General features: G+C 50.8%; 1 protein-coding gene across 6 annotated transcripts in view; it reads left to right on the top strand.

The window, feature by feature from the left end:
* Positions 1-24,867, top strand: part of chd7 (chromodomain helicase DNA binding protein 7) — a 54,771-nt gene extending 29,904 nt beyond the window's left edge. For 3 of the 6 annotated variants that reach the window (XM_078098850.1, XM_078098847.1, XM_078098848.1), the window contains exons 8-40: positions 344-399; positions 891-1,005; positions 1,510-1,593; positions 1,689-1,826; positions 3,204-3,325; positions 3,830-4,073; positions 4,817-4,993; positions 5,209-5,352; positions 5,450-5,548; positions 5,651-5,819; positions 5,905-6,121; positions 6,218-6,413; positions 6,533-6,700; positions 7,193-7,372; positions 7,456-7,566; positions 8,563-8,774; positions 10,342-10,541; positions 11,249-11,408; positions 12,602-12,691; positions 15,306-15,409; positions 16,473-16,602; positions 16,910-17,025; positions 17,184-17,598; positions 17,683-17,891; positions 18,015-18,929; positions 19,185-19,366; positions 19,457-19,717; positions 19,859-20,029; positions 20,577-21,122; positions 21,231-21,371; positions 21,471-21,575; positions 21,657-21,828; positions 21,916-24,867. In XM_078098850.1, the coding sequence (XP_077954976.1) occupies positions 344-399; positions 891-1,005; positions 1,510-1,593; positions 1,689-1,826; positions 3,204-3,325; positions 3,830-4,073; positions 4,817-4,993; positions 5,209-5,352; positions 5,450-5,548; positions 5,651-5,819; positions 5,905-6,121; positions 6,218-6,413; positions 6,533-6,700; positions 7,193-7,372; positions 7,456-7,566; positions 8,563-8,774; positions 10,342-10,541; positions 11,249-11,408; positions 12,602-12,691; positions 15,306-15,409; positions 16,473-16,602; positions 16,910-17,025; positions 17,184-17,598; positions 17,683-17,891; positions 18,015-18,929; positions 19,185-19,366; positions 19,457-19,717; positions 19,859-20,029; positions 20,577-21,122; positions 21,231-21,371; positions 21,471-21,575; positions 21,657-21,828; positions 21,916-22,889 (7,323 nt within the window). In that variant the 3' untranslated portion in view covers positions 22,890-24,867. The remainder of the gene's footprint in view (positions 1-343; positions 400-890; positions 1,006-1,509; positions 1,594-1,688; positions 1,827-3,203; positions 3,326-3,829; positions 4,074-4,816; positions 4,994-5,208; positions 5,353-5,449; positions 5,549-5,650; positions 5,820-5,904; positions 6,122-6,217; positions 6,414-6,532; positions 6,701-7,192; positions 7,373-7,455; positions 7,567-8,562; positions 8,775-10,341; positions 10,542-11,248; positions 11,409-12,601; positions 12,692-15,305; positions 15,410-16,472; positions 16,603-16,909; positions 17,026-17,183; positions 17,599-17,682; positions 17,892-18,014; positions 18,930-19,184; positions 19,367-19,456; positions 19,718-19,858; positions 20,030-20,576; positions 21,123-21,230; positions 21,372-21,470; positions 21,576-21,656; positions 21,829-21,915) is intronic. The other 3 variants (XM_040170649.2, XM_078098852.1, XM_078098851.1) reach the window with 3 other exon arrangements.
* Positions 24,868-25,322: the final 455 nt, after the last annotated feature.

Raw genomic sequence — 25,322 nt, 5'->3', positions numbered from 1 at the left:
GTGAAAGAGTCAATCCTTTAGCAGAGCAGAATTTTCACTTATCCTCAGATTGATTCCTTCAACTTTAAAACATAGCTAAAAACCTTGGAGTCCCCGGACGCCTCCACAGGGGAAGCTTCCTTTGTTTCCTACAGAGACGTATCGATCACTCGCTCACTGGGAAAACGTGTCACACATCAATAGTGTGCAGCTTAATGTCGGTGCGAAAACCATTTTTCAAGCTCCCTCTGTTCCACTTGCTCACACGTTGTATAACAATGACACTCCACTTCTGCTCCTTCGCCGTACAGTCACTTGTATTATTTGTGCATTATTAACCTTTTTTTCCTTTTTGTCCATGCAGCTGGAGTTGGGGGAGGAAGCACAGGTGGAGGAGTTCTACGTCAAGTTCAAGGGCTTGTGAGTAACATGCTAATTATTATTTTTCGCTCTCCCCATGAGCGTCTTTTTGTCGTATGCAGCAGGTTTTTTTTTTTTTTTCTCGTCACGCACACAGACTCTTCAGGGGGTCCTAAGTGTCAGCGCTCAGTATACTCAACAGGCCTTCTTCACTCCAGCATCCTCTTGCATCCAGTGGTGCCGCTTGTTTGTTCTTCCTCCATCTTCTGTCATGGCAGGCATTTATTCAGCCAGCCCAAGTAGCCCAAATTATGTGCTGTGTGTATATTGGGCATTTCTCATTGTATGTATGTAAGTTTCCCCTTGGGGATTGATAAAGTATCTCTTTCCATTCGGACGGCAAAAAAAAAGAAAATGAGAGCAAAGCTGCAAGCAGCTTTGACCCTACAAATAAGTGTGTGATCGGCAGTGCAGAGTTTGATATTGTCCACGAGCAGCGTCGCTGGCTTCGATCGGCGTGAACTGAACCGCCGGCTGTGTCTTTGTCTCAGTTCGTACCTTCACTGTCGCTGGGCGGACCTGGAGGAGCTGGAGAAGGACAAGAGAATACACCAGAAGGTCAAGAGGTTCCGGGCTAAGCAGCAACTTAACAGCTTCATCGCCGAGGTAAGACATGCGCTCTCCTCCACCACCGCGTGTACCAAAGGCACATCGTTGATGATCCTTATGGACCAGTACAGACTTAATTCAAAAGTGGGACGTGTTCACATGTTGTTTTAAGAGATGACATCACATATTTTCCTCTGAACACAGCATGAATGCACCGGGATGTCATTGACTGGATCCTCTGCACGCTAGCAGTTAGCAGTGCCGCTAACGCGAGCGAGCTCTCCTCCAGTCGTTTCAGCCCGGATGTTAATCATGTAGCCGGCTAGAAAGCATGACCGCTCATCCAAGAATGGCAGATTATTTTCGGAATCTGCAGTGAAACTTTTTTAAATGAGCCCAATGAATGACGGATCTCTCATTGACCGAATCCGTTCTGGATTAAGAAACAGCCGAGTGTTCAGGTGTCTAAATCCATAAACACGGACAGATCGACATGGAAACGTCTCATTCTGAGAGGAGTCATAACCACCTGACCATAACCCTGATCTTTGCTCCCCCCAGATGGACGACGAGCCTTTTAACCCGGACTACGTGGAGGTGGACCGCGTCCTGGACATCTCCGAGAGCCCAGATGAAAACGGAGAGGTGCTTTGGTGTTTCTGTCATCTTCCATGGGGTTTGATCCTCTCCCTCCCCAAACGCGCACTCACCAAACCTCCCGTGTTTGTGTGTCATTGCAGACGGTGACCTTGTATCTGGTGAAATGGTGCAGCCTGCCTTATGAAGACTCCACTTGGGAGCTGAAGGCTGACATCGACCAGTCCAAGATAGAGGAATATGAACGCATCGCAGCACGCACACCCAACACTACGAGAATGGCAAGTATTTGTGTGTGTGTGTGTGTGTGTGTGTGTGTTTGCGCCTTCCAGATTTACAGCTTCCTAACTGCTCTCCACAGGGCAACGTTCTTGTGGTCCTATGCACACAGACACACACACACACGCCCTGCTGTTGTGGCCAAGCCAAACCACTAACAGTGTGTTTAATGCTGAACAGAAGCAGCTGACTGGCTGTGGTCGGTCCCTCACTCTCTCTCCATCTATTTAGCTGCTGCACGCTGTTTTTGAGTTCTTTCTTTATTGATAGTTTGTCTCTATGTACAGATGATGCCCATTAGGTCCTTGTATCAGACACTTCTCCATAGTTGGTGTATTGCTACACTAGACAAAATGGAAGCAAGGTACTGAACACAATCAGTTTACATATACTCTATATTTTGGAATATTTTTATGTTGCCGTCACGCAGCCCTTCCTGTTGGCAACTGAAACCGTTAGCTGTGCCCTTTGCGCCTTTTGGTCGTTTGAGCCTCTCCGTACACAGTGGTTGCTGCCCTGCCGCAATCAGTTAGTTGGTTGGTGACTTTTGGTGTATTATAGTTTGACTTCACACTATAATGTAGTGTGACTGAAGAGAGGACAGCTAACATTGTGCAGACGTGAACTGTTGTTACTTTGAGGTGTCTACAAAACGTCCACATTAGTACATTGCAAGAACTTTGTACTCTTAGAATCGAATTAACTCCTTAAATTAAGGACCATGTTACAAATGCACCCACAGAGGCATACTTTGTATTGTATTAATATATTTTATCCACACTGTGGCAGTGTAGCCAGAGGGATCTGATTGGTCCCACATAGAAGCATCTACTCGACCATTTGACACATGGACATTCTTCCTCTTCCCAGGATGATGGGAGGATGGATGTTGGTGACTGTTGGTCAAAAATGAGATTTGTCAACCGTTGGGTGCATGACACGATTCCTCTAAACCACGGTGACATAACTCTGGTTTAAAAGGGGGTCAGGACTCTATTCTGAGCCCTCCCCATCCCGAGAGGACCATGTGCACTGGGACCAGGAGTCTACAATAACAAAACCGCTTATTTCTTGTGTGCCGTCTGTTGGGAGGGTGTTGCTTTTGAAGAATCTGATTTATTGTCTCTGGTGGCAAGTTGGAGCCAGTTCTAACTGCCGTCAATGAATGGATGCGTTTGATCGGGAAAAACATACTGTCATATAGCGGGAAACCGCCAGAATCATACAAAATACAGTCATGTGAATTTTTGGCCATGCCTAATGTCGGTAAGAAAAATCCATTGATTCTATATTGTAGCTGCCTTTCCTAAATCATCAATGATCTCATAAGGATGGTTAAGCCTCAATGTGGATTAATAAATAATTGCATGTGCATCTAGGATCGGCCTCCTGCCGCCGACTGGAAACAGCTGGAGGGCTCCAGGGACTACAAGAACAGCAACGCACTCAGGGAATACCAGCTAGAAGGCCTCAACTGGCTAACCTTCAACTGGTACAACTCGTAAGTCTGCATCAACTTTACTCTTGGTACGAGTCCCCGACGGCCTCCGCCAGCCTCATTCTATAGTCCTAAGTGGGCCTCCAGTACTGTGTGCTAGACGTCCTCCTCCTGGTGCCATGCGTGGATTAAACGTGTGCTCTGAGGTGGAGGTTGTAAGTGGCTGCTAACAGCGAGGTTGCTACAATATAGAACTCGCGGGCCGCACTAACATTACACTTTCATATGAAGGCGGGGGCCACAAAATATCGTCCCGAGGGCCGCAATTGGCCCGTGGGCCGCGAGTTTGAGACCCCTACTGTAGACCCATCCTCCTTCAGTAGCAGGTGGACTGAGACCGAGGGCCTTGTACATCTTTACACATCTGACAGTTTGACCGTGAACGTTAGTTGTGGAGTATGAGGTGAAATGTGTTTACAGAGTTTAAGGTATTTGGCATCAGGGCACTCACTAGACTGTACAAGTGCGTGTGTTCGTGTTCTGAGCGTCTCGTTCTGTCCCCCGCAGACGTAACTGTATCTTGGCGGACGAGATGGGTCTAGGCAAGACCATCCAGTCCATTACATTCCTCTACGAGATGTTCATGAAGGGCATCGAGGGGCCCTTCCTGGTCATCGCCCCGCTCTCCACCATCCCCAACTGGGAGAGGGAGTTCAGGACCTGGACGGAGCTCAACGCGGTGGTCTACCACGGCAGCCAGGCCAGCCGCAAGACCATCCAGGCCTACGAGATGTACTACAGAGACACACAGGTAGACGGGTCGGAGGGGCCGACCACCTGGCTTTGCACTGGAATTACCGCAATAGTGTGAGGAGGGGGGGCAATTCTACACAGAAAAGAAAATAGCTGACGTAGACGCAACGTATAATTTGCCGTCGTAACAGTAAAAGTTGGTGGGTGTGTGTGAGCTCAACCTGAGCTAGTGTAAGGAGTGTAAAGCAGGGCTGGACCAGAGAAGCAACAGATGTTGGCTCGCTGGTTCCACGTCGGCATGAGAAGTAACGAGGCAGAGTTCTCCAGTCAGCAGATCCGAGCTCCTCCTCGGTCGGGGAGGTCTCCAGCCGGCTGCTCCTCTGCTGTGTAAGCTCTTTGCGGGGCTGCATCTGTAAGCTCCTCCTGCACAAGCCGCAGAATAAGCTCTAGTAGCCGTGTCCTTGCTAGCTGCTCGTGCCTAATCCAGACTACGGTAATCCTCAAGGTCGCCATGGACGCCGTGTTCTTCTGCATACAGCAGACACCTCCTGGTCTCCACGGTTTGTTTCCACCGCGTCTGCGATGGCTTAAAGTTGTGTGTCTTGATTTGGTTTGAATACAATTGACCTGTTTTAGAGCATCTTACTTTACCTCACAAATGTCAGCAGTTGCTGCGTCGTAACATCACTGCTTTTTATCTTAAGTGACGCCGGTGTCCCCCACAGATCCACAGGGTACGATAATAAAGGAGTGTAAGATGACCTCCATTGACCTTCCTTCTTTTCCCTGTTCCTCCCCCAGGGTAAGATAATAAAGGGAGCGTATCGGTTCCACGCCATCATAACAACCTTTGAGATGATTCTGACCGACTGCCCGGAGCTGCGCAGCGTGAACTGGCGCTGCGTGGTGATCGACGAGGCCCACCGCCTCAAAAACCGCAACTGCAAACTGTTGGAAGGACTGAAAATGATGGACATGGTGAGTGGCGGTCAGGGTCTCCCTTGGAGTGTCTCATGGTCTTACTTGTACTACCTGAGCACAAGACTCAAGTATGGGTTGTACGGGTTGATAGAAGATGCGGCGGCATTTCTTTTTGCTCTTGAAACTTAAGGCCAGTAAGCAACTTGTGTCACTACAATGCATCTTTCCTTCCCTTTGGGGGCTCAAATGTTCTCCCTCTCCTCCCTCTCCAGGAGCACAAAGTTCTGTTGACGGGAACTCCTCTCCAGAACACCGTGGAGGAGCTCTTCAGCTTGCTTAACTTCCTGGAGCCCGAGCGCTTCCCCTCCGAACAGACATTCATGACTGAATTTGGAGACCTTAAGACTGAAGAGCAGGTGAGTGGACAACTTATTCAGAACTGGGCAAACACGGGGCGACTTTAGTCCTTTTCTCACTTTTGAAATTGCGCAACATTGCGTTTGTGTATCTCAGGTTCAGAAACTGCAGGCCATTCTGAAGCCCATGATGCTGAGAAGACTGAAGGAGGACGTGGAGAAGAACCTGGCCCCGAAAGAGGAGACTATCATCGAGGTAGGACTGGAGTCATCTCGCAAGCAGACGTTTTGCTGCCAAAACTCTTGATCATATTACAGAGAATGAGAAATGAATCGAGTCAGCTGTTGCTTTTATCAGGTGGAGCTAACCAACATCCAGAAGAAATACTACAGGGCCATTCTGGAGAAGAACTTCTCCTTCCTGTCTAAAGGAGGTCCTGGCGGAGGTGGAGGACCAAACGTCCCCAACCTCCTCAACACCATGATGGAGTTGAGGAAATGCTGCAACCACCCGTACCTCATCAATGGTAACGCCAAAAAGAAATAGTTCTGAAGATTCTGCAAACCAAGCGTTTTTTGTCCCGACGAACTGAAGTTTTGTTTCGCGTCCAGGAGCGGAAGAGAAAATTGCCGAGGATTTTAGGGAATCCCACGGCGGCAGGGCGGATATGCCGGACATGGCCCTCCAAGCCATGGTGCAGGCCGCGGGCAAGCTGGTGCTCATTGACAAGCTGCTGCCCAAACTGAAGGCCGGCGGTCACCGAGTCCTGGTGTTCAGTCAGATGGTCCGCTGCCTGGACATCCTGGAGGACTACCTCATCCAGAAAAGGTGAGCGGAGACGCAAGGTGCCGGGACGTCCCGGTCCGTTTTGGGACGGGCTTTTCTGGGAGCGTGCTGATAAGAACGCCCCCTCTCTGGTTCCAGGTATCCCTACGAACGCATAGACGGCCGAGTTCGGGGAAACCTGCGGCAGGCGGCCATCGACCGTTTCTCCAGACCCGACTCGGACCGCTTTGTCTTCCTGCTGTGTACGAGAGCCGGAGGACTCGGCATCAACCTGACCGCAGCAGACACCTGCATCATCTTCGACTCGGACTGGAACCCTCAGAATGACCTGCAGGTATGAACCGCTGCGATGGTCCACAGCGCCGAGCTGCTGCTGGGCGAAATGTCTCCGCCAGCCACAACCCAAGAGTAGGCAACGTTTCTGACTTCCCGTCTGCGCCGTCCTCCTCCCAGGCCCAGGCCAGGTGCCACCGCATCGGCCAGTCCAAGGCAGTGAAGATCTACCGTCTGATCACCAGGAACAGCTACGAGAGGGAGATGTTCGACAAGGCCAGTCTCAAGCTGGGGCTGGACAAGGCGGTCCTCCAGAGCATGAGTGGACGAGAGAATGCCAACAGCGGGGTGAGCTTCCAGAGATGGCTTCAGATAGCCGTTTGTGTGCCATGTGTCAAGGCTGGTCTTCGCGATGATGACAAACCAATTGGTAGTCTGATGATAGCAGACAATAAAGATTAATGACTATCTACATTTTGTTAATCAAGATAATCTACACAAATTAAGAAAGGTCACATGACTTCAACCCCCACTAAGCCAAAGGTGTTCAAAGGTATTCAGCTTGTTCTGTTTGTGAACACGTAGAACAAACATGTCTTTAACCCGTGTTAACCGCAGACTTCATTTCAGCCATCTGACCAAAAACCCTTTTAGACGAGGCCAGAAAAGTGTCAACTGACGTCTGAACAAACTCTTTGGGTTCATGTCTACGTGTATATTTATATATTTCACTCTTGTTGGAACAGTGCACCCAAAGCTTTACAAACAAGACAAACAAAACTCACATGCGCACACACACGTCAACGTTCGCCATGCTATGTGTCCCCTCGCCACTCCAAGGTCCAGCAGTTGTCCAAGAAGGAGGTGGAGGACCTGCTGAGAAAGGGAGCGTACGGGGCTCTGATGGACGAAGAGGACGAGGGCTCCAAATTCTGCGAGGAAGACATTGACCAGATCCTCCAGCGACGAACCCACACCATCACCATCGAGTCCGAGGGGAAGGGCTCCACCTTCGCCAAGGTAACGGGCCGCTCCCGTGGCTTCCCCCTATTCACGCGGTCTGATGCAGCGCCGCTGACCAGCGCCTTCTCCTCCCTCTGCAGGCCAGTTTTGTCGCAGCGGGTAACCGAACAGACATTTCTCTTGAGGATCCGGACTTCTGGCAGAAATGGGCCAAGAAGGCAGAGCTTGACCTGGACGCCATGAATGGAAGGGTAATACGCACGCACACAGGCGCTGTGCATACGCACTGTAAACACAAGTACCGGCAGTGAACCCTCCCCAAGTAAAAACACACACACACACACACACACACACACACACACACACGATAAAGCCTCAGAGGAAGACCACAATCACTATGCTTCCAAATTCTTTGGTTTACTGAAATTCCACACAGACACACACACACACACTCTAGGTGTTATTCCCTGGAAAAGAAAAATAAGGGGGACTAGCAGTGTTAATTAGTCAATGCTATCACCATAAGCGAGGAGGGGGAAGGTGAGGGAGGGAGAGATTAATATTGACTGTTGGGAATCTCCTCTCTTTCTTAATTACCCATGTTTCCCTGCTCTGGTGTGTGTGTTTGAGCGAGAATGAGTAAGCTGCTTAGCTCCACTTAACGGAGCGCAGATGCCTGGAGGGTACAGAGATATCACTTAGGCTAGTGCTCTCTCTCACACACACACACATTCTTGCACACCCGTCGAGTGCTCTGCTAACACTCATCTTTATATTCCTTCGTTGCTTCCCTTTCATGTATTGGTGTAGTTGTCCCTCCTGGTTGGCTCGTCCCCTCTAGTAAAGGACCTTCCACTGGAACACTTAATCCAGCTCCACCAGCCCCCCCGGGCTTTCTCATTGTGTGATGTTCAAGCTCTGTGATAATTGCAGCGCTAACTGCTGCCCTATTTGCGCATATTAATGGGATCGGAGGTGGGAGGGGGGAGAGAAATCTAATTAATTGAACAAAAATGTAATTCATTAGACAACATAATTAACGGCAGTTTGTTTGAGCCGGATATACATTTTCGCCGCATCGGGAATAAAACGTGGCCCTGAATATCCAATTAATGTGACTGCAGAGCGAGACACGCGAGTCCCGATGCACAGGTACCCGTGCACGCGGCTAAAGCAGGTGGTACAGCGGCAGGAACGAACCGCGTGTCTAATAGTACACCGACTTGACGTTTGCCTTTTGTCTCCAGAACACGCTGGTGATCGACACGCCGAGGGTGAGGAAGCAAACGCGCCACTTCAGCAGCGCCAAAGACGACGAGATGCTCGAGTTCTCCGAGCTGGAGAGCGACGAGGACGAGCCGAGCAGGCCCACGTCCAAACCCAGACGGCCCCAGGACAAGAGCCAGGGCTACCCCCGGTCCGAGTGCTTCAGGGTGGAGAAGAACCTCCTGGTCTACGGGTCAGTCACACGTTCCTCCTTGAGAATATTTCCCATTATGAAATCTCTTCTCTAGTGAAAGGGCAGGAACAAACCGCCCACTGGGGGGCCATGAGGCGCCATGGCAGGGGATCTCGATCAATCTGCAGCCGGGGAATTGGTTCTCTGTTTAGTCTCATTTAATGGACTAGTTTGGGAAACTTATTTTCTTTCTTTTCTTGCTGAGAGTTAACAAGATAGATTCCACTCAAGCATGAAGCTACGGGCAGTTTAGCTCAGCATGATGACGGCACGGTTAGCATAACCATGGCCATAACGCGGTGATGGGGGGGCAATTGGAGTTGGAGAAACGAGGCCAGGCAGCTGCTCATAACCGACCTGTGTGGGACCAACTATTCCTTTAATGTGAAGTGAGATTAAGAATAATGGCGCTAAAATTCCCCAAGCAGCAGGTATGAGAGGCAGAAGTACAACACCAAGGTGAAGAACGGGAAGTCTCGCTGGGCCACTTCAGCCCCTGTAGAGCCGTGCACTCCAGGCCAGCAACACTCTAATGAGAGAGTGTGTGTGTGTGCGTGTGTGTGTGTGTTCCACTCTAGTTACACCCGGTTAAATTATTTGAAACCCATTGAATTTGTTTTCAGGGCGGAACTGTAGACCATGACAATACTACTGCATTCAAACTTTAAAAAGCACTATTTAATTAGAATTAGCCTGAGCATCATACAATAATACAACAATCACCCCTTCACAGTACACTATAGTGTGTGTGTGTGTGTGTGTTCTCTAAGGCAGTGGTGCTAGTGGGATGTCAGCTCTGTTATTGTTACAGTCTAGTCTCGTGGCCCGAGGCTGTAGGACACAAAATCACACTGTCTGCCTGGAACCGTCCTCCGTGCCCATGCAGCTCTGTTGTCTTTTCCCCACCAACCCCCCCAACCCCGCCCAAAACCATTCAGAGGAAGGGCGCATGGTTCAGTGATGATTTGGAAGCAGCAGTGGAAAGATTTCAGCAGACAACAGGACAGCGTGTCGTCCAAATCAGCCTTTACATCGCTTACTCTCTGACACACACACACACACACACACACACACACACACACACAGTGGGATTCCTGGATGGTTCCAGTTAGGGCGACTGTAACGGTGAAGTTGTTTAGTCTAGGAAGCATTCTGGTTTCAGTTTACAATCTAGAGCAGGTTTCTTTTTAGGGCTGTTTATTTGTTGTTTCTTTTCCACAGGAAGCAGCTTAACATGATCACTTATTCCATCCGTGCTTTACCCACGAGGAGGTCCTGATGTAGTCTGAATGAATCCATAGCGAGTTGTAAATTTGTTATTTGATGAAATTGTACTTTCTTGTTTGTATCCTTATGGTCGCTTTGGGTAAAAGCGTCAGCTAAATGACGTGTAATGACACTGAGGTGGTCTTCTTGCACTTTGGAAATAAACCCATTATTAAGTTTTACTAATCTTTTTGTGTTGTCTGAAATGAAATATTGTAGCGTTCTACTATATTGTAGAGTCCCAGAGCCTGTGAGTCTCTCGAACTAAATTCCTTCCTGTTTTCTGCTCACCTGTCTTCAGGTGGGGCAGGTGGAGCGACATCCTGACTCACGGTCGCTTCAAGCGGCCCCTGAAGGAGGCCGACGTGGAGACCATCTGCAGGGCCCTGCTGGCCTACTGCCTACTGCATTATCGCGGAGACGAGAACATCAAGAGCTTCATCTGGGACCTGATCACCCCGAGTGCAGACGGGACCACCAAGACACTGACCAACCACTCTGGTAACACACACGTACACACACACACACACACATACACATACACACTGCACCAACACAACCTGCTGAATCCAGGAACGACGGCTGCATCAGAGAATTCCAATGGCAGTGGTGGCTTTGAAGCGATGTCTTGCCTTTGTGCATTCGTGGCCCATCACAGCTGACGGTGCTGGTACTTACAGTGCTACCAGGGTATTTAGGCTCAGGTGGGTCGGCCACACTGAGCACACTAGTGTTATTTATATGCGTGCTTTTGGTTTTTTGTAACAAAACCGTGCTCTGGCATCTTTTCTGTGGCCCCGGCTAAGACGAGACGCTGACGAGACGGCACATTCGCCTTCAACACGAACCGTAAAGAAGTCCACATGCCGTGTTGCTTTAACAAAATCAAATAACAAATCTTGTGATCTCCCTCACTTCTCCTCCCACGTATCTCACACAGGGACACGGCCCTTTGATCTCCAATGGGCTCTGTGTATGAAGTTACATTTTGTGTTTGCACAGCGCCCGCTAACATTGCACAATCTGAGATGCAGATCTGCATCTGATGGAATCTAACGTGAAATTAGACTAAAATGACAAAAGGATTCGCTTTATAGAATCAGATGACTAGAAAAGGACGTTTGGACACTCAAACTGAAGTTAACAGTTCTCCTCCTCTATCTGTAGCTCTCTTCTTTTTTCTCACTTATTTCTCACTCTCCCCCCAGGTCTCTCCACCCCGGTCCCTCGAGGCAGGAAGGGCAAGAAGGGGAAGCCCACGGCCCCGCCTCCGCAGACTCCACGAGCCGATTGGTTGGCCAGCTGCAATCCTGACCACCTACTGCAAGAGGATAGCTACAAGAGACACCTGAAACACCACTGTAACAAGTAGGCCTTCCTCACTCGCCACCACACATGCAGCGTGCTAGCTGGCGTCCTGCACGCTGTAGGGGCCCAGTAACCCTTCATGGGTCATTAGTGAATGCATACCGACGTAATGGGGGCCGAGCCGTGGCTTCGGCTCGCGGGCTGGATGGCTCCCCGTGGTCGGCTCTTCTGTTGTCAGGGAGATAGGCCTCCGTCCCAAGATTGTTTTTCTTCTTCTTGAGGGGGAAGTTTGCTTGTGAGTGTTTGTGCACGTGTGTGTGTTTGTGAGTGTGGCTGTGTGCCAGGCCAGGTGCTATGCAGGCAGACCTGTTGGAAGGGGGTGAAAGAACCCGCACACATGCGCGCGCGTGCACACACACACACACACACGCGCACACTTGGGGGTGATTATGTGGTGCCATCTGCTAGGCTGGAGCACAGCGTTGTGGCTAATCAGGCCTGGCACATTGATGGATGAGCTCACGCAGCCTGCCAACAAACACACACAGCAAGTTTTGATGCCATTGATGCGCAAACACACGCACACACTGCAGAGTGAGTCGCAAGTGGCTGAATTTCATACCCTCCCCCTGTCTTTGCCTTCTCTCCCAAAGTTTCGATCCCCTCCAACTCTGTCCTTTCCATTCTTTATCCCCCCCATCAGTTATTGGCATTAAGTCCTGGGGACAATGTTTACGGTGAAGTCACAAGCACAGACCTCATCCATGAGCCTTGGTTGAAGTGATCCATGTTTACTGGGGAGGAGGGAGGGGGGGATGGACGTGAGACATCCATGGAAGAACGTGTTGGGAAATGTTACAAATCTTGTTCGCCAACATAGGTTTATAGTAATTGTATTTAGTCCGATTTTCAAAATTTTAATTTTATAATTTCTTAGAAGTCTTCACAAATATATTTTCAAGTATGTAAAGATTTAAAAATTAGTTACATTACAATCAATTCTTTGAAATATTTTCTTTACTAAACCTCCAAAAACGGTGAAAGCTTTTAAAGGGTTCACATCTGACCAGGAGAACTGCACCCAGAGACAAAGTGTACACGGATTCATAACACAGAAAAACGGTACATCGTTGGATTAGAAAACCTGAACCTGAAATAACTGATCAATAAAACCCACACTGAATAATTGATATACCAGATTTCAATGACCCACAGCTTCTGCTTGTTGTTGACCCATTGGCTGCGTGTTGCAGGGTGCTGCTGCGGGTGAGGATGCTGTACTACCTGAGACAGGAAGTCATCGGCGACCAGGCCGATCGCATCCTGGAAGGCGCTGACTCCAGGTCTGTAAACACTTCATTGAAATGCCTCTTTAACCACATCCGACCCATACAAGAGGCGATTGCAGTCTCCCTGCCTGCACACTGGTGGTTTACAGTTGACGGGGAAGCTTTCATGTATCGGATGATCATGAGTGAGTTAAGAGATGTCATGAATTATTACTGTGTGTATTTCTGTCTGTTCCACTGGCCTCTTTGGCTGCTTCCTCTCTATTCTGATGGAGATAACGCACTTTCCTTATCTGCGTCTTTGTTGTGCTTTTGACCCATTTAGAGATCTTTGTTTTCCCTCCACGTGTCTCTGCGTGGCGGTGTGGAGGTCTCCTTCCCACGTCAAGTGACACTTTTCTTGCCATCTGCCCCCCCCCCTTCCCCTTCTCTTCAGTCCACTTGACTCATCGCCCACCCCCCCGCATCGCCCTTTCACCCAGATGTGACTGCATTTATAATGTGGAGCACGTGCACTTCTTGTTGATCTCCCCCCTGTGTGTGCGTGCGCGTGCATGTGTGTGCCAGACGTGAGCATACGGGGGGCCGTGGTGCCAACATATGCCAGAGGGATTTAGCATGCCAGTCTTGGCGTGTGTGCGCTGCCAAGGCCGGGCATGCTGCTGTTTGCAGAGATAAGGGACTGTTTCCCTGCTTTCTTCCCCCCTCCTGCCCCCCCCCCCCCCTCTCTCTGCACCCATTGTGCATTGTACCCTTTCTCTCTGGAACTTACTGCAAACACCCTTTTCTACCTGCTTTCCATAATGGAGATTTTTTTTGGTGCCCCAATGTTAAATCCTTCCTGCAAAATACGCATAATTATTCTGCGCTTGTCATTGTCGTGCACGGAAAGCTCTGCTGCTGACCAAGTGTAGTTTGTAAGACCGTGGACCTCTTAAGCTCAGTCGCAGTTTAGCTGCTCCACCGTACGTTGCTGTCAAGCGGCAGTTAATTAATTTGGTGTTGCATCGCTTCTAGTAACTGTTCCTAGAGAGGGGGGGGTTGTGTGTGTGTGTGTGTGTGCGCGTGCGTGTGTGTGCGCGCGGTGATTGGATGCAGCAGAACTAGACCAGCTGGCGTCTCGGGGATGCTCTGCTAGCCGTGGCTAACGTGGAGGGGAGAGGGAGCTGCAGAGGTCTGGTGGGGTCGCGTCTTTGTGAGGACTCCCTCTAGACTTTATACAACTATCTCACAACTCCTCCCCCCTTGGAGTCGTCTGTTCAGGCCTTCCTGATCTCATGGAAACCGAATTGCCTTGAGAAGATTTATCTCTTCAGTTCGTGGTTGATGAGTGTTTGAAGCACCTTAACTGCTCCCTCAAACACTTCACTAATAATACAACTCACCTTTTACAGTTGTGAGCTCCGATATTAATACCCGAGGGACTCTTGTTCTGGATGCACTATGGTGCAGAATGGACGAACTCCTCAGAACTCCCTTGAACTCCTCAGTCCCTAAATGAACGGGGATCAAATGTGGCGTCTCGTAAGTGGATTCTTCAGCAAAGTAAAGCGGCCTTCTGGTCCACCAACAACCGCTGAACCGAGCGCACTCTGAAATGGGACGGCGTGTCCTACGGAGGGACTTCCTGTTTGCGTCAGCTCTAGGTTATAATTAAGAGCAGCTTGTTCTAAAGTCACGACATTGGTTACCATAATACGCTGCATCGGTCACGTAACTTAAGTCTTTCCATAAACTAAACATAAAGCTGTGATTTTATCTCTAACGTTTCTGTCGATAGATATTGGAGTGAATTCTATTACTTAACGTTACGTTTAAAAGGGAACTCTTCCTCCCTGTCGATCACCCGCCTGCGTCCTGAATAAATTAAATCCTCGTCGGACCGCACTGCATGCTGGGATATTGTGGGCCGCAAAGGACAGATCAGATGTGTCCTCCACACCGGCTCGTGGAGGACTGCGTCCCTCGACCGCGTCCAGAGGAGCCGATGGATTGGGACAAGAGAGTCCCGGCGGAAGTGACGTACGCGGCCGCTGAATGAGACTTTGAGGCACAGTCAACCGATGCCAAAGACCTTAAAGTTATGAAAATGAAAGGGCCACAATCACACATGAACGGTGCAAAACGTGACCATGCTTTGATATTTAATTAACTTATTAACTATGCTGTCAAAAAAGCCCCAAGTCATGCACATGGTTGAATATTTTATTGTGTATAGCCCGAAATCGCAAATCAAAAATTGGCTTCAGAGTCTTAGTCACTGTACACATGCGACATCCTCTGTCCCGAAACCCTCACATCAGCACAGGAAAACTCTCCAAAACATGAAAACCCTTCCATGGGGAAAGAAGGGAAGAAACCATTCCATTCCCAATTCTGCTGGTTGTCCTCTGGTTCTTCACTTCCTGTTTCAGTTTCATTTAGCACCATTTTTGGGAAGAAAAGTAAACGTATTTGAACCTTGAGGGAGCTGACGCCGTGCTTCCTGTTTAGATTATTGCACACACAAACCACATAGCTTGACTCTCTGACGGTGTGTGTGTGTGTGTGTGTGTGTGTGTGTGTGTGTGTGTGTGTGTGTGTGTGTGTGTGTGTGTGTGTGTGTGTGTGTGTGTGTGTGTGTGTGTGTGTGTGTGTGTGTGTGTGTGTGTGTGTGTGTGTCCCACAGTGAGTTGGACATCTGGATCCCTCAGCCGTTCCACGCCGAGGTCCCGGCCGACTGGTGGGAGAGCGAGGCCGACAAATCCCTCCTCATCGGCGTCTTCAAACATGGTGAGAAGAGATGCACGTCCTCCCAGCGGGGTCGACTCTAAATGAACATCACACACCGATAACATGTCAGCACCTTCTCACACACACACATCCCACCCACTTCTGCAGCCACCGGTTGATTGGTGTTGCTATGGCAATAGTGGCGCGCAGCTGGCACGCTCAGTGTGCTATCGGGAGTGTGATTGATGGCTGGTTTCACCAGGAGCCACCGGGGGAGGTGTGTGTGTGTGTGTGTGTGTGTGTGTGTGTGCTTTGGCAGGTAGTTACAGGTGTTTATATCACAGATGATGATGATGATAATAACACATCTTGGTTCACTGATAGTCATTCTGAGACGTAGCGTTTCCCTATGACCCCCCCTGGGTGCTCACTGACTACAAGCCGTGGATGGAGACCCTCATTCATATTCAGTGTAATTGTCATAATTTTATCATCATTGCCACCCTCTATGATTCAATTAACACACACACACACACACACAATGGGATACAAAGGGCTCACTCATAGGTAATCATAATCTTCATTCACTTTGGAGGCCCTGGGGGGGGGGGGGCGCAACACAAAAGTGTGTGTGTGTGTGTGTGTCATCCATGGCTCCGTCCACCTGTCCTCTACACTCACTTCCTCTGTGTTCCTCTCATCTCACGTGCTCCTCTAAATTTTCCTTATTCCTTCCAACCCAACCCCACTGTGTCCCTGTGGGATCTGCACATTCTAATCTGTTCTGCTTGAATGCCCCTAACGGACAAACACACAGTTTCGCGTACCCACTAGCTCACTTTCTCACACTTTTCCTCTTCATCCTCACTCTCTCTGGCAGAAATAAGCACCTGCAGGCGCACACATGCGAGCTGTCTGTCCTGTCAGCAGCTGGCTCCTGGGGTCTGCCCTTCTGCTGCTGTTTTTGTCTACTCCTTCATTTATATTGGATGGTGTGTGGGGGCGGCATCACAACTCCTTCCCCCCCTTTTGTTTTCTAGGAGTTTTCCTCGATGTCTGCAGCACATCGACGTCATGGCTTCCAGGCCTTAGTGTCTTATTGTTTCTTCCTCCTCCTCTTCAGGCTACGAGAAGTACAACTCTATGCGAGCCGACCCCGCCCTGTGTTTCTTGGAGAGGGTGGGCATGCCCGACGCCAAGGCCATTGCCGCTGAGCAGAGGGGCTCTGACATGATGACAGATGGCGTTGAGGGGTAAGCGGGCGAGCATCTCTGCTTCATCTTTTTTCCTCAGTCGCTTCTCCACCTCCTACTCTCGTACATTGGATTCAAATAGTCAGATCTAAAGCATATCTGCAAACAATGTGACTGCAAACCGGTGCTACATGTCTTAATTTGTTTAAACCTTTCATGCACTCAAGGTGATTGAAAGTCCCCTGAGTTAACCTGAAGCTTATTTTTTCACTGTCTTAATGTTTTGCCTTTTTAAAATCAGTGTTCTCCTGGTTCCTCAAATATCCAAAGTGAAATTGATCAGTAATGTTAATTGTGATTCCCACAGTGAGGATGAGGATCCAGAGTACAAGCCCCTGCGGATGCCTTTCAAAGACGAAATGGAGGACTTCACCAACTCTCCTCTGGATGACAAAGATGAGCACGTGGACGGTGAAGCGGAAGGTAAACTTTGATCTCATGCATGTTTTATAGAATGTGGACACCATTTTTTGTTCAAATCAAATGTGCCATCGTCTCAACAAATAAACCTGAAAGATCTCAACGGTTTCAAATCCAAGCAAACATCTGCTGAGGTTCCCAACATCTCTCCTCTCATGTAGCCAAGTCAGGTGAAAACGGTCAGGGCGTGGGCGGAGCCTCGGGCTCCAGCGAGCGTCTCTACTGGCCGGCGGCCTCTGCTCTCACTGCCCGGCTGCGTCGCCTCATCACGGCCTACCAGCGCTCCAACCGCAGGGAGCAGCTCCGCCAGGAGGCCCTCAGCCGGCCCGACGGGCGCCGCCGCCGCCGCCGGGACTTCCTGCCAGCCATCGGCATGGTTACCGACGCAACGGGAGGAGGGGCAACTTACATCCAAGATGCTGCGGCGGTGTTCATGACGGATGGAGGCCCGTACCTGACTAAAGGAGGGGCCTACTTTGCCAAAGGGGGGCAGTTCCTGCCGGAGGCGTCGCCGGTGATGAGCGCCAGCTCGCTGATGACTGATGGCGCCATGTACTACAAGGAAAGACGACAACGGTAGTTATTCCTGCATTGCCCACTCTGTCACATGACGTTACGTCCAATGTTACTCCGTCATTTACGATCCTTTGTCTCTGTCAGATGGACTCGTCGCGAGGAGGCAGATTTCTATCGCGTGGTGTCCACCTTTGGAGTCGTCTATGACACCCAGCGGCAGAGATTCGACTGGGCGCAGTTCAGGGCCTTCGCTCGACTGGACAAGAAAACGGATGAGAGCCTGGAGAAATACTACTACTCCTTCATCGCCATGTGCAAACGGGTCTGCAGGATGCAGGTCAAGACTGAAACCGGTGAGAGGAGACGGCGTTTTGTGTGGTTTCACTGAAATAACATCTTTACGGTCAAAGCTCAAGGCCCAGTGGAGATATTGTTGCTTTTTAAACAAAGGATTTTCTGTCTCTTACCTTTTTCAGAACTCCCTGACCCGACCCTGATCATCGACCCCATCACAGAGGAGCGCGCCTCTCGCACCCTGTACCGCATAGAGCTGCTCCGCCGCATCCGGGAGCAGGTCCTCCCCCACCCGCTGCTCTCGGAGCGCCTCAAGCTTTGCCAATCCTCCCCGGACCTCCCAGAGTGGTGGGAGAACGGCCGCCACGACCGCGACCTCCTCCTGGGGGCCTGCAAGCACGGCGTGAGCCGGACAGACTACCACATCTTAAACGACCCCGCCTTGGCCTTCCTGGAGGCCCACCAGCGCTCCACCGGCCAGCGGGCCGCGGCCCAGGGTGAGACCACCAAAGCAGCATTGGGAGCGGCGGAGAGCAACCCCGCGCCCCTCTTCACCGCCGCGGAGATGGCGAACGCTGCGGCGGCTGCCGAAGTGTCCCTTATTGCAGCGAAAGAGGAGGAGGGCGAAGGGAAGGAGGTGAAAATGGAAACTGAGGAAGGAGATGCAAGCGACATTCTGATGGTGAAGACTGAAAATGTCAAAGAGGAAAGTACCGCTTCACCGACAAAAGAGGTGAAGAAAGAGGAGGAGGAAGCCACGCCCACACTGAAAAAAGAGGAGCAGGAGCAGCACAGTGAAGACGGAGAGACGACCTCGAAGCCGGCAGAAGACACAGAGAAGTTGAGTGTCACTCCTGCAGACTCGCTCGGGGACCCGACAGAGACGACTGCCAAGCTCTCAGAGCATCCCAACTCCACTGCAACAGATCAACCGGACCACAAGGATGCAGAGCAGGAGGACCGGGAGGAGAAGGAGCTCCCAGACTCTCCCAAATCTCCAAAGTCAGCCGAGGCAGAGAAAAGCCCAGAGGACGAGGACGACGAGGAGGAGAGGATGGATGAGGACGACAAATCGGAGAAGTCTTCTCAGGCTGAAGGTAACGGGGTTAATTGAAGTCGGTCATTGATTTCAGTGGACCTTTGGATTTGGTTTTTTGCCAGGAGGACGTTGATCACGATAGTGATGTTCTACCTTGTAAATGTAGTGGGAAATGTCTTATGTCTTCTAAGTGTTCTCTTGTGTAGTTGCCCGTCACCACAAAGCTTACATCTGGTGTTCTATTACACTGTGGCAAGAGAATGGAAACTAATGTGGATCCCGTGGTAACCATACGTGTCGGCCCTAAATTAAGAGCGCGCTTTCTCCCCCCCGTGCACAGTGAGCGCTGCGTCCGAACAGAAGAACTTTGACGAGGACAGCATCGCGTCGCTGAGCACTTCGGCCAGAGACGGGTTCCACCCCGACGACCTGCCGGAGACCTCGGCTCTGCAGGCCCTACAGGACCGCTCCTACTCTTTCTCCTTCTGGCCCAAGGTGAGTCTCACATCGGGGGCTCGTGGTGTCACTCGTTTCAATTGTTGCAGAGTAGTCATCACCCCCCCCCCCCCTCCCTCCTCTCCATAGGACCGAGTGATGATCAACAGGATGGATAACATCTGCGAGGTCGTTCTGAAGGGCAAGTGGCCCGTAAACAGGCGCCACATTTTTGACTTCCCCAGCAACATGCTACCGGGGCACAGTGCCGCTGTCGCTGCAGCAGCATCCACCATCGCCACAGTGACCGAGAGCCCGCTACAGAGGCGGAGCCTCGCTGAGATGACGATGGCCGGTATCCACACAGCTTACAGCGGGAGTGAGGATAAAACGCTATCGCCACAGGTTCATGTGAGTGCTTGTGGAAATACATATATTAGATATACAAATACAAATATAACAATATTTGAATTGATCCAAACTTGACCAACGCTATGACAAACCCTGAGAAGATGTGCAGTCACAGGTCTAAGTGTTAACCTGATGTTACAGGACGACGCTCTCAGCCTGACTGCGCCTCGCCAGAGGAGGAGGAGGCGGAGGAAGATCGAAATTGAGGCGGAGAGGGCGGCCAAGAGGCGCAACCTGATGGAGATGGTGGCGCAGCTGAGAGAGAGTCACTCTGCCGCCGAGTCCCAGAGCCAGGCCATCGACCTCACTAAGGTGAGCCCGGCTGCTGCATTTCAATGTTTTTATCTGGAGTACTCCCATACTTTCTGTTAGAATACAATGCCACCAAAACAGGGTTCGTACGCTCATGGAAAACCGGTAAAAGTCATGGAATTTTAAAATGGTCGTTTCCCATCCAGCCTGGAAAAGTCATGGAAATTTGTTATATCAAAACAGTTCATTTAAGATTAGTTTGAAAACATTTATATGCTTTTAAAAGCTTAAAATATAAGTAGGACGCTCTCATACTAGCAGCGCAAATATGAACGCACCTTGACTGAAAGGTTTGGTGGCCGAAGCGAAGCTGCTACACCAACCCCGTCAGAGGGCGACTGCTAGCGAAGCGAAGGGTTTTTACCTTGCACAAAGAAAAGCCCTCGCTATTCAGATGAGAACCGTCGTTTTTATCTCAACCTCAGTGTTCAAGGCCTTTATCAGAGAGGGTATTGCCATACTAGCGAAAACCAAAAGTTACCGTATTAAAACAGAAAAGGCCAATGAAACCAGACGAATGACTAAAATCTGCTCATGTCTTTCTCAGGGGATGCACCATCACCACAAGGCCGCTCCCTCGTTGGCCGGCTTCCCCAGTGCCCTGGTGACGAGCCCTTCACTCAAGGCCCAGATGGAGTTACTGCAGCAAGCCCCGCCCTCCGGTCACAGAGCCAACGGTTCAATGGAGGCTGACTTGCCAATCATGAGGAGGAGGCGGGGCCGCAGGAAAAATGTGGAAGGTCTGGACCTGCTGTTCATGGGCAACAAGAGAGCAGGAGGGGTAAGAAGTGTTTTTGAATTAGACGATAGAGATTTATCAAAACGGTACGAATGTTGTCTTTCAACTCATCTTTCCATGTTCCTCTTGGACACTCAGGATGACACCGATGGAACAAAAGTCTCAGGTGCAGAGGGGGTTAAGGATTCTGCCCGGGCCCAAAGACCCCTCTGCGTCCCCGAGCAGAGCCCCAGTGGCCGGTCTCTGGCCTCAGGCAGTGTGGAGGAGGAGGAGGCAGCGGTTTCCAACAAGGAGCTGGGGGAGTGGCTGAGGCAGCACCCTACATACACCATGGACATGACTGGATTCACACCAGTACGTCCTCCTCTTTTTACCTCCTTTATTAGTGAGCCTCATCTTAATGCGCTAATGCCCAATGTTACCCCCCCCCCCCCCCTCCCCTCGTACTTTCTCCTACCACAGAAGAGCGATGATGCACTGCTGTCTCAGTTCTCCAAGCCCAAGCAGAAGCGCCACCGCTGTCGAAACCCCAACAAGATCGACATCAACACCCTAACCGGAGAAGAGCGAGTGCCTGTAGTCAACCGACGCAACGGACGCAAGGCAAGCACACTGGGGACGCCGCCCCCCCGTCAGCCACTGCTGCTCTGTATCCCTTCTCTCTCTGCTTCTTGTACTAACTGTGATCTTCCTGCCCCTCAGATGGGCGGAGCTATGGCTCCACCCATGAAGGAGCTCCCCAGATGGTTGCTGGAGAACCCGGAGTATTCTATAGCCCCCGATTGGACCGACATCGTCAAGCAGTCGGTTAGTAGCAAAGACAGTTGGACCCTCATTCTGTGTACAGATGAAGTTTGTTGCATCACTGTTTCCTCCTCCAATACGCAGGGTTTCCTCCCGGAGGCCATGTTTGACCGCCTATTGACGGGCCCCGTTGTCAGGGAGGAGGGCGTCCGTCGTCGGGGGCGACGACCAAAATCTGAGATCGCCAAGGCGGCGGCCGCCGCCCAGGCCACGGCGGCAGCTCACGCGGCCCAGGCCTCTGCTGCTCAATCTGCAGGTAATAACCACTGCGTGTTCCTCTCACACACGCCACGTGGATACTGAGGAAGGCTGGTCACCTGACCGCGTGTTTGTGTGTCTGCAGGCGGAATCAACCCTCTGCTGTTGAACAGTCTGTTTGGAGGGATGGACCTGTCGTCCCTGCAAAGCCTCCAGTCGCTCCAGTTGGCCGCTGGTCTGATGGCGTTCCCTCACCCCAACGACCCCAAGCAGGCCGCTGCTGCTGCCTCCATGCTGCCCCTCATGCTGCCCGGAATGGGAGGCATGCCCAACATGGCCGCCTCCCTCCCTAACATGTTCAGTCTAGGCAGCCTGTTTGGCGGCAATCTGGCGAACGCCGCCGCCGCTGCAGCATCGAACTCCATGGCCGCCACGTCACGGAACACCAACGGAACAACGGGGGGCGAGGGACAAGACGGCGACGAGACGGCGAAGACGAAGGATGAGGAGGGAGAAGACTTTGAGGAAGGAGGGGACGAGGAGGAGGAGGCTGAGGGTAGTGAGGAGGGGGCCAAGAAGGCGAGAAAGAAGGGACGAGATGGCAGACGAGCGGCGCAGAAGTCGCTCCACGACGCGACGGGAGCCCCCGGCGACTCGTCGGCAGAGTCCTGCATCAACGGCGACACGGCGGCGCTGCTGGCCGCAGCCGGCATGTCGGCCAACTCGCTGGCGTTCAACCCCTTCCTCCTCTCCACCATGGCCCCCGGCCTCCTCTACCCCTCCATGTTCCTGCCTCCGGGCCTCGGGGGGCTCAGCCTGCCCGGCTTCCCCACCGCCTCCACCCTGGCCGAGCTGCAGAGCGCCATGGCCGGAGCGCTGGGGGGGAATCCCGTGACCGCCAACCCCCCCAGAGACGAGGACGAGGACGAGGATGAGAAGGAGGGGCTGAAAGCTTCGGGAGAGGAAGAGGAGGTGGATGGAGGCAAGAGTGACTTTGGCGAGGAGGAGGGTGGAGAGGAGGGCGGAGCCGAGCCGAAAGCAGACGATTCGGCCCCGGAGGACGGAGGGCCGGAGGACGAGGACGAGGCGACGTCTCCACAGAAGGACAAGAGTGACTGAAACGGAAACCCGAGCGTGACCGGCCTTGGACATTTCCTCTCCTCACCACGTTTACACGCCTCCACCCGAAGTAAAACTACCACCATCTTTTGTTTTTCATCGCCGTTGATTTCTCACTGTTTGTTACTACTTTTTTTTTCGAGCAGGAATATTTGCTACGCGTCAGAAGGTGTGCGTGTTTGTTAAGTTAAATCTCTCTGACCGATAGTGTAGTCAGGGAAAATCCTCCAGCTCCTCCAGTGTGCACTGTGAACGGTGCCCCCCCCCGGCCCCCCGGCCCCCCAGCAGGACTCACAGAATTCCAGTAGTGCATTTATTGTTATTGTTGTTATTATTATTGCTGCTTTCAGCTCTCGTGTCTTTATTTCTGCTTCCCTCGTCGTCTGGACTGTTTTGTTGTTGGCGGCCGTCTTTCCAACATCAGTTCTCAAAACTAAAGACCAGCAGCATTTCGGCGCGGCGCTGCTGTCTGACCAGGCTGCTGCGAAAGGAATTGTGGGTAATGGAGTTGACGTGAGCGTTTCAGAGCAGACTTTTTTTTTTTTTTCGTTTTCTTCTAGTTCTCACATATCAGACCAGGTGGACTGGACTAAAACTCAGTGTCCCGCCCCCCGACCCACACACTAACCCCGCCGGCCCGCCTGTCATGTGACTGTTTAGTGGGAGGCGGCTGTTTTCCTTTGAGCGTGTGAATGCACACTGCACCGATACTGTTGACCCAGTCCCACACTGTTTGAATGCCAGTCTTTCCACTGCCACGTCTGAATCCTGTGTCTCTTCGAGGCGGCTGGTTTTGTGCCGGGGGGCGGGGTCTGCCGCCACTCGGGCCTCTCCATTGGTCCGCTCTGCACCGCCGAAACCAGCCAACCACGTTTGGAGTTTTTTTTTTTCTGTGAATGGATTCGGAGCGGTGGTTCTCACAGGGATGTGATGTTTCAGGTTTCTTTGTTTTAAGGGGGGGGGGGACATGCAATGGTTGGTTTTGTTTAATTTGCTTTCTTTTCCAGTCGCTGCCACATTAATATTGCTTTTATTTTTGTGATCTTTTCTTATCTCTTGGTGTCCCGGTAGTTTCAAAGTGCTGCTTCCTGGTCCCTTCTCCTGAGACTGTTTCTGTAGTCACACACACTGACACCTGGCCAGAACGGGACGACACACTTCTCACGTCTTTCCACATGGAGCTCCACTCGGGTTGTGCAGACGGCGTCCGATTCGTTTCGCTTTCCCCCCCGAGGCCGATCGAGCGCCGCGAGTGGTTCAACTTTTTGAAAGTCCATTCTCTCACACACACACACACACACACACACACACACAAAGTCACACACACACACAAAGTCACACACACACAAAGTCACACACACAGTGGCCAGGTCATGTTAACATTTGCTATCACAGCCAGCCCAGCAGATGCAGAGAGGGGGGAGGGGCGAGAGGGGCCGATGGGGGGGAGCAGTTTTTTTGCTGTCTGGAAGACGCTTTCCCCTCAAGTCCCTTGTTCTCTGTTGAATGCTGAGACAGCAATAACCAAGGCAGCTTTTGAATGTTTCAACATCACTCTCCCAACGCACACACACACACACACACACACACTCTATCTGAATAACCACAGTGTCGTATGAAATAGAAAAACTAAACAAACTGTAAATGATGACAAATAAGTACTGCAATCAATTTTGTCTCACTCTGTTCCTGTTGATGCACTGGTGTTAAAGAGTTAAAATAATCAGGTACCTTTTTATTACTTAGATACTTTTTCTTGAAAAAATGGACTTTTTGTTACTTTTAGCCAGCAAGCTGAAGAGCATTACCTCAAAATTCTTATCTAGCCTTGAAGTTTACAGACATACCATGTAAATGTTTTTTTTTTCTTCTTTTTTTGATGTTTGTCTTTTTGTTTTTTGGAGACATCATGTAAGATGAATTGTAGCTATGATGCTTTTAATAAAAGTGAATCATGATACTCGCCTAGGAAACCAAACCTCTGCTTTGCTTCTTATTCGTCAAACGCTCGACTTTTATTCCCTCGTAGTGGAACATCTGTCACAATTGTTTCTCAGATTAGATCAAACTTGATCACACACTAAAACCGCAGCGCCTCTACTGTGGGAGCCGCAATATAAACCAATACATGCTCCACTTGTTAGCTTATGGTTTATTCATCTAATCCATATCTTGATCGCTATCAGCACTTCAGCTGCCGTCTCAAACAACGGAGCCATGTGGCTATTCGAAGTGTTTAAAGGGACAATTCACTCCAAATCCCAAATGCATGCACTGCTGTAGTGAGACTCATCGCTCCACATCTCTCTCCTCTCAAACATTAAGACCAGGTGGTTCTCCAGAAATCCTCACCTGGTTACTGCAGGTGATCAGACCTCACTGGTTCATTTCACGTAGGGAACTGGTTGCTGCACTACTGCCGACCTGTCCCTT

Source organism: Gasterosteus aculeatus, chromosome 3 (genome assembly GCF_964276395.1).
Source record: "Gasterosteus aculeatus chromosome 3, fGasAcu3.hap1.1, whole genome shotgun sequence".
Lineage (NCBI taxonomy): Eukaryota > Metazoa > Chordata > Actinopteri > Perciformes > Gasterosteidae > Gasterosteus > Gasterosteus aculeatus.
The sequence above is the reverse complement of the archived record's forward strand: the minus strand, read 5'-3'. Positions and strand labels throughout refer to the sequence as shown.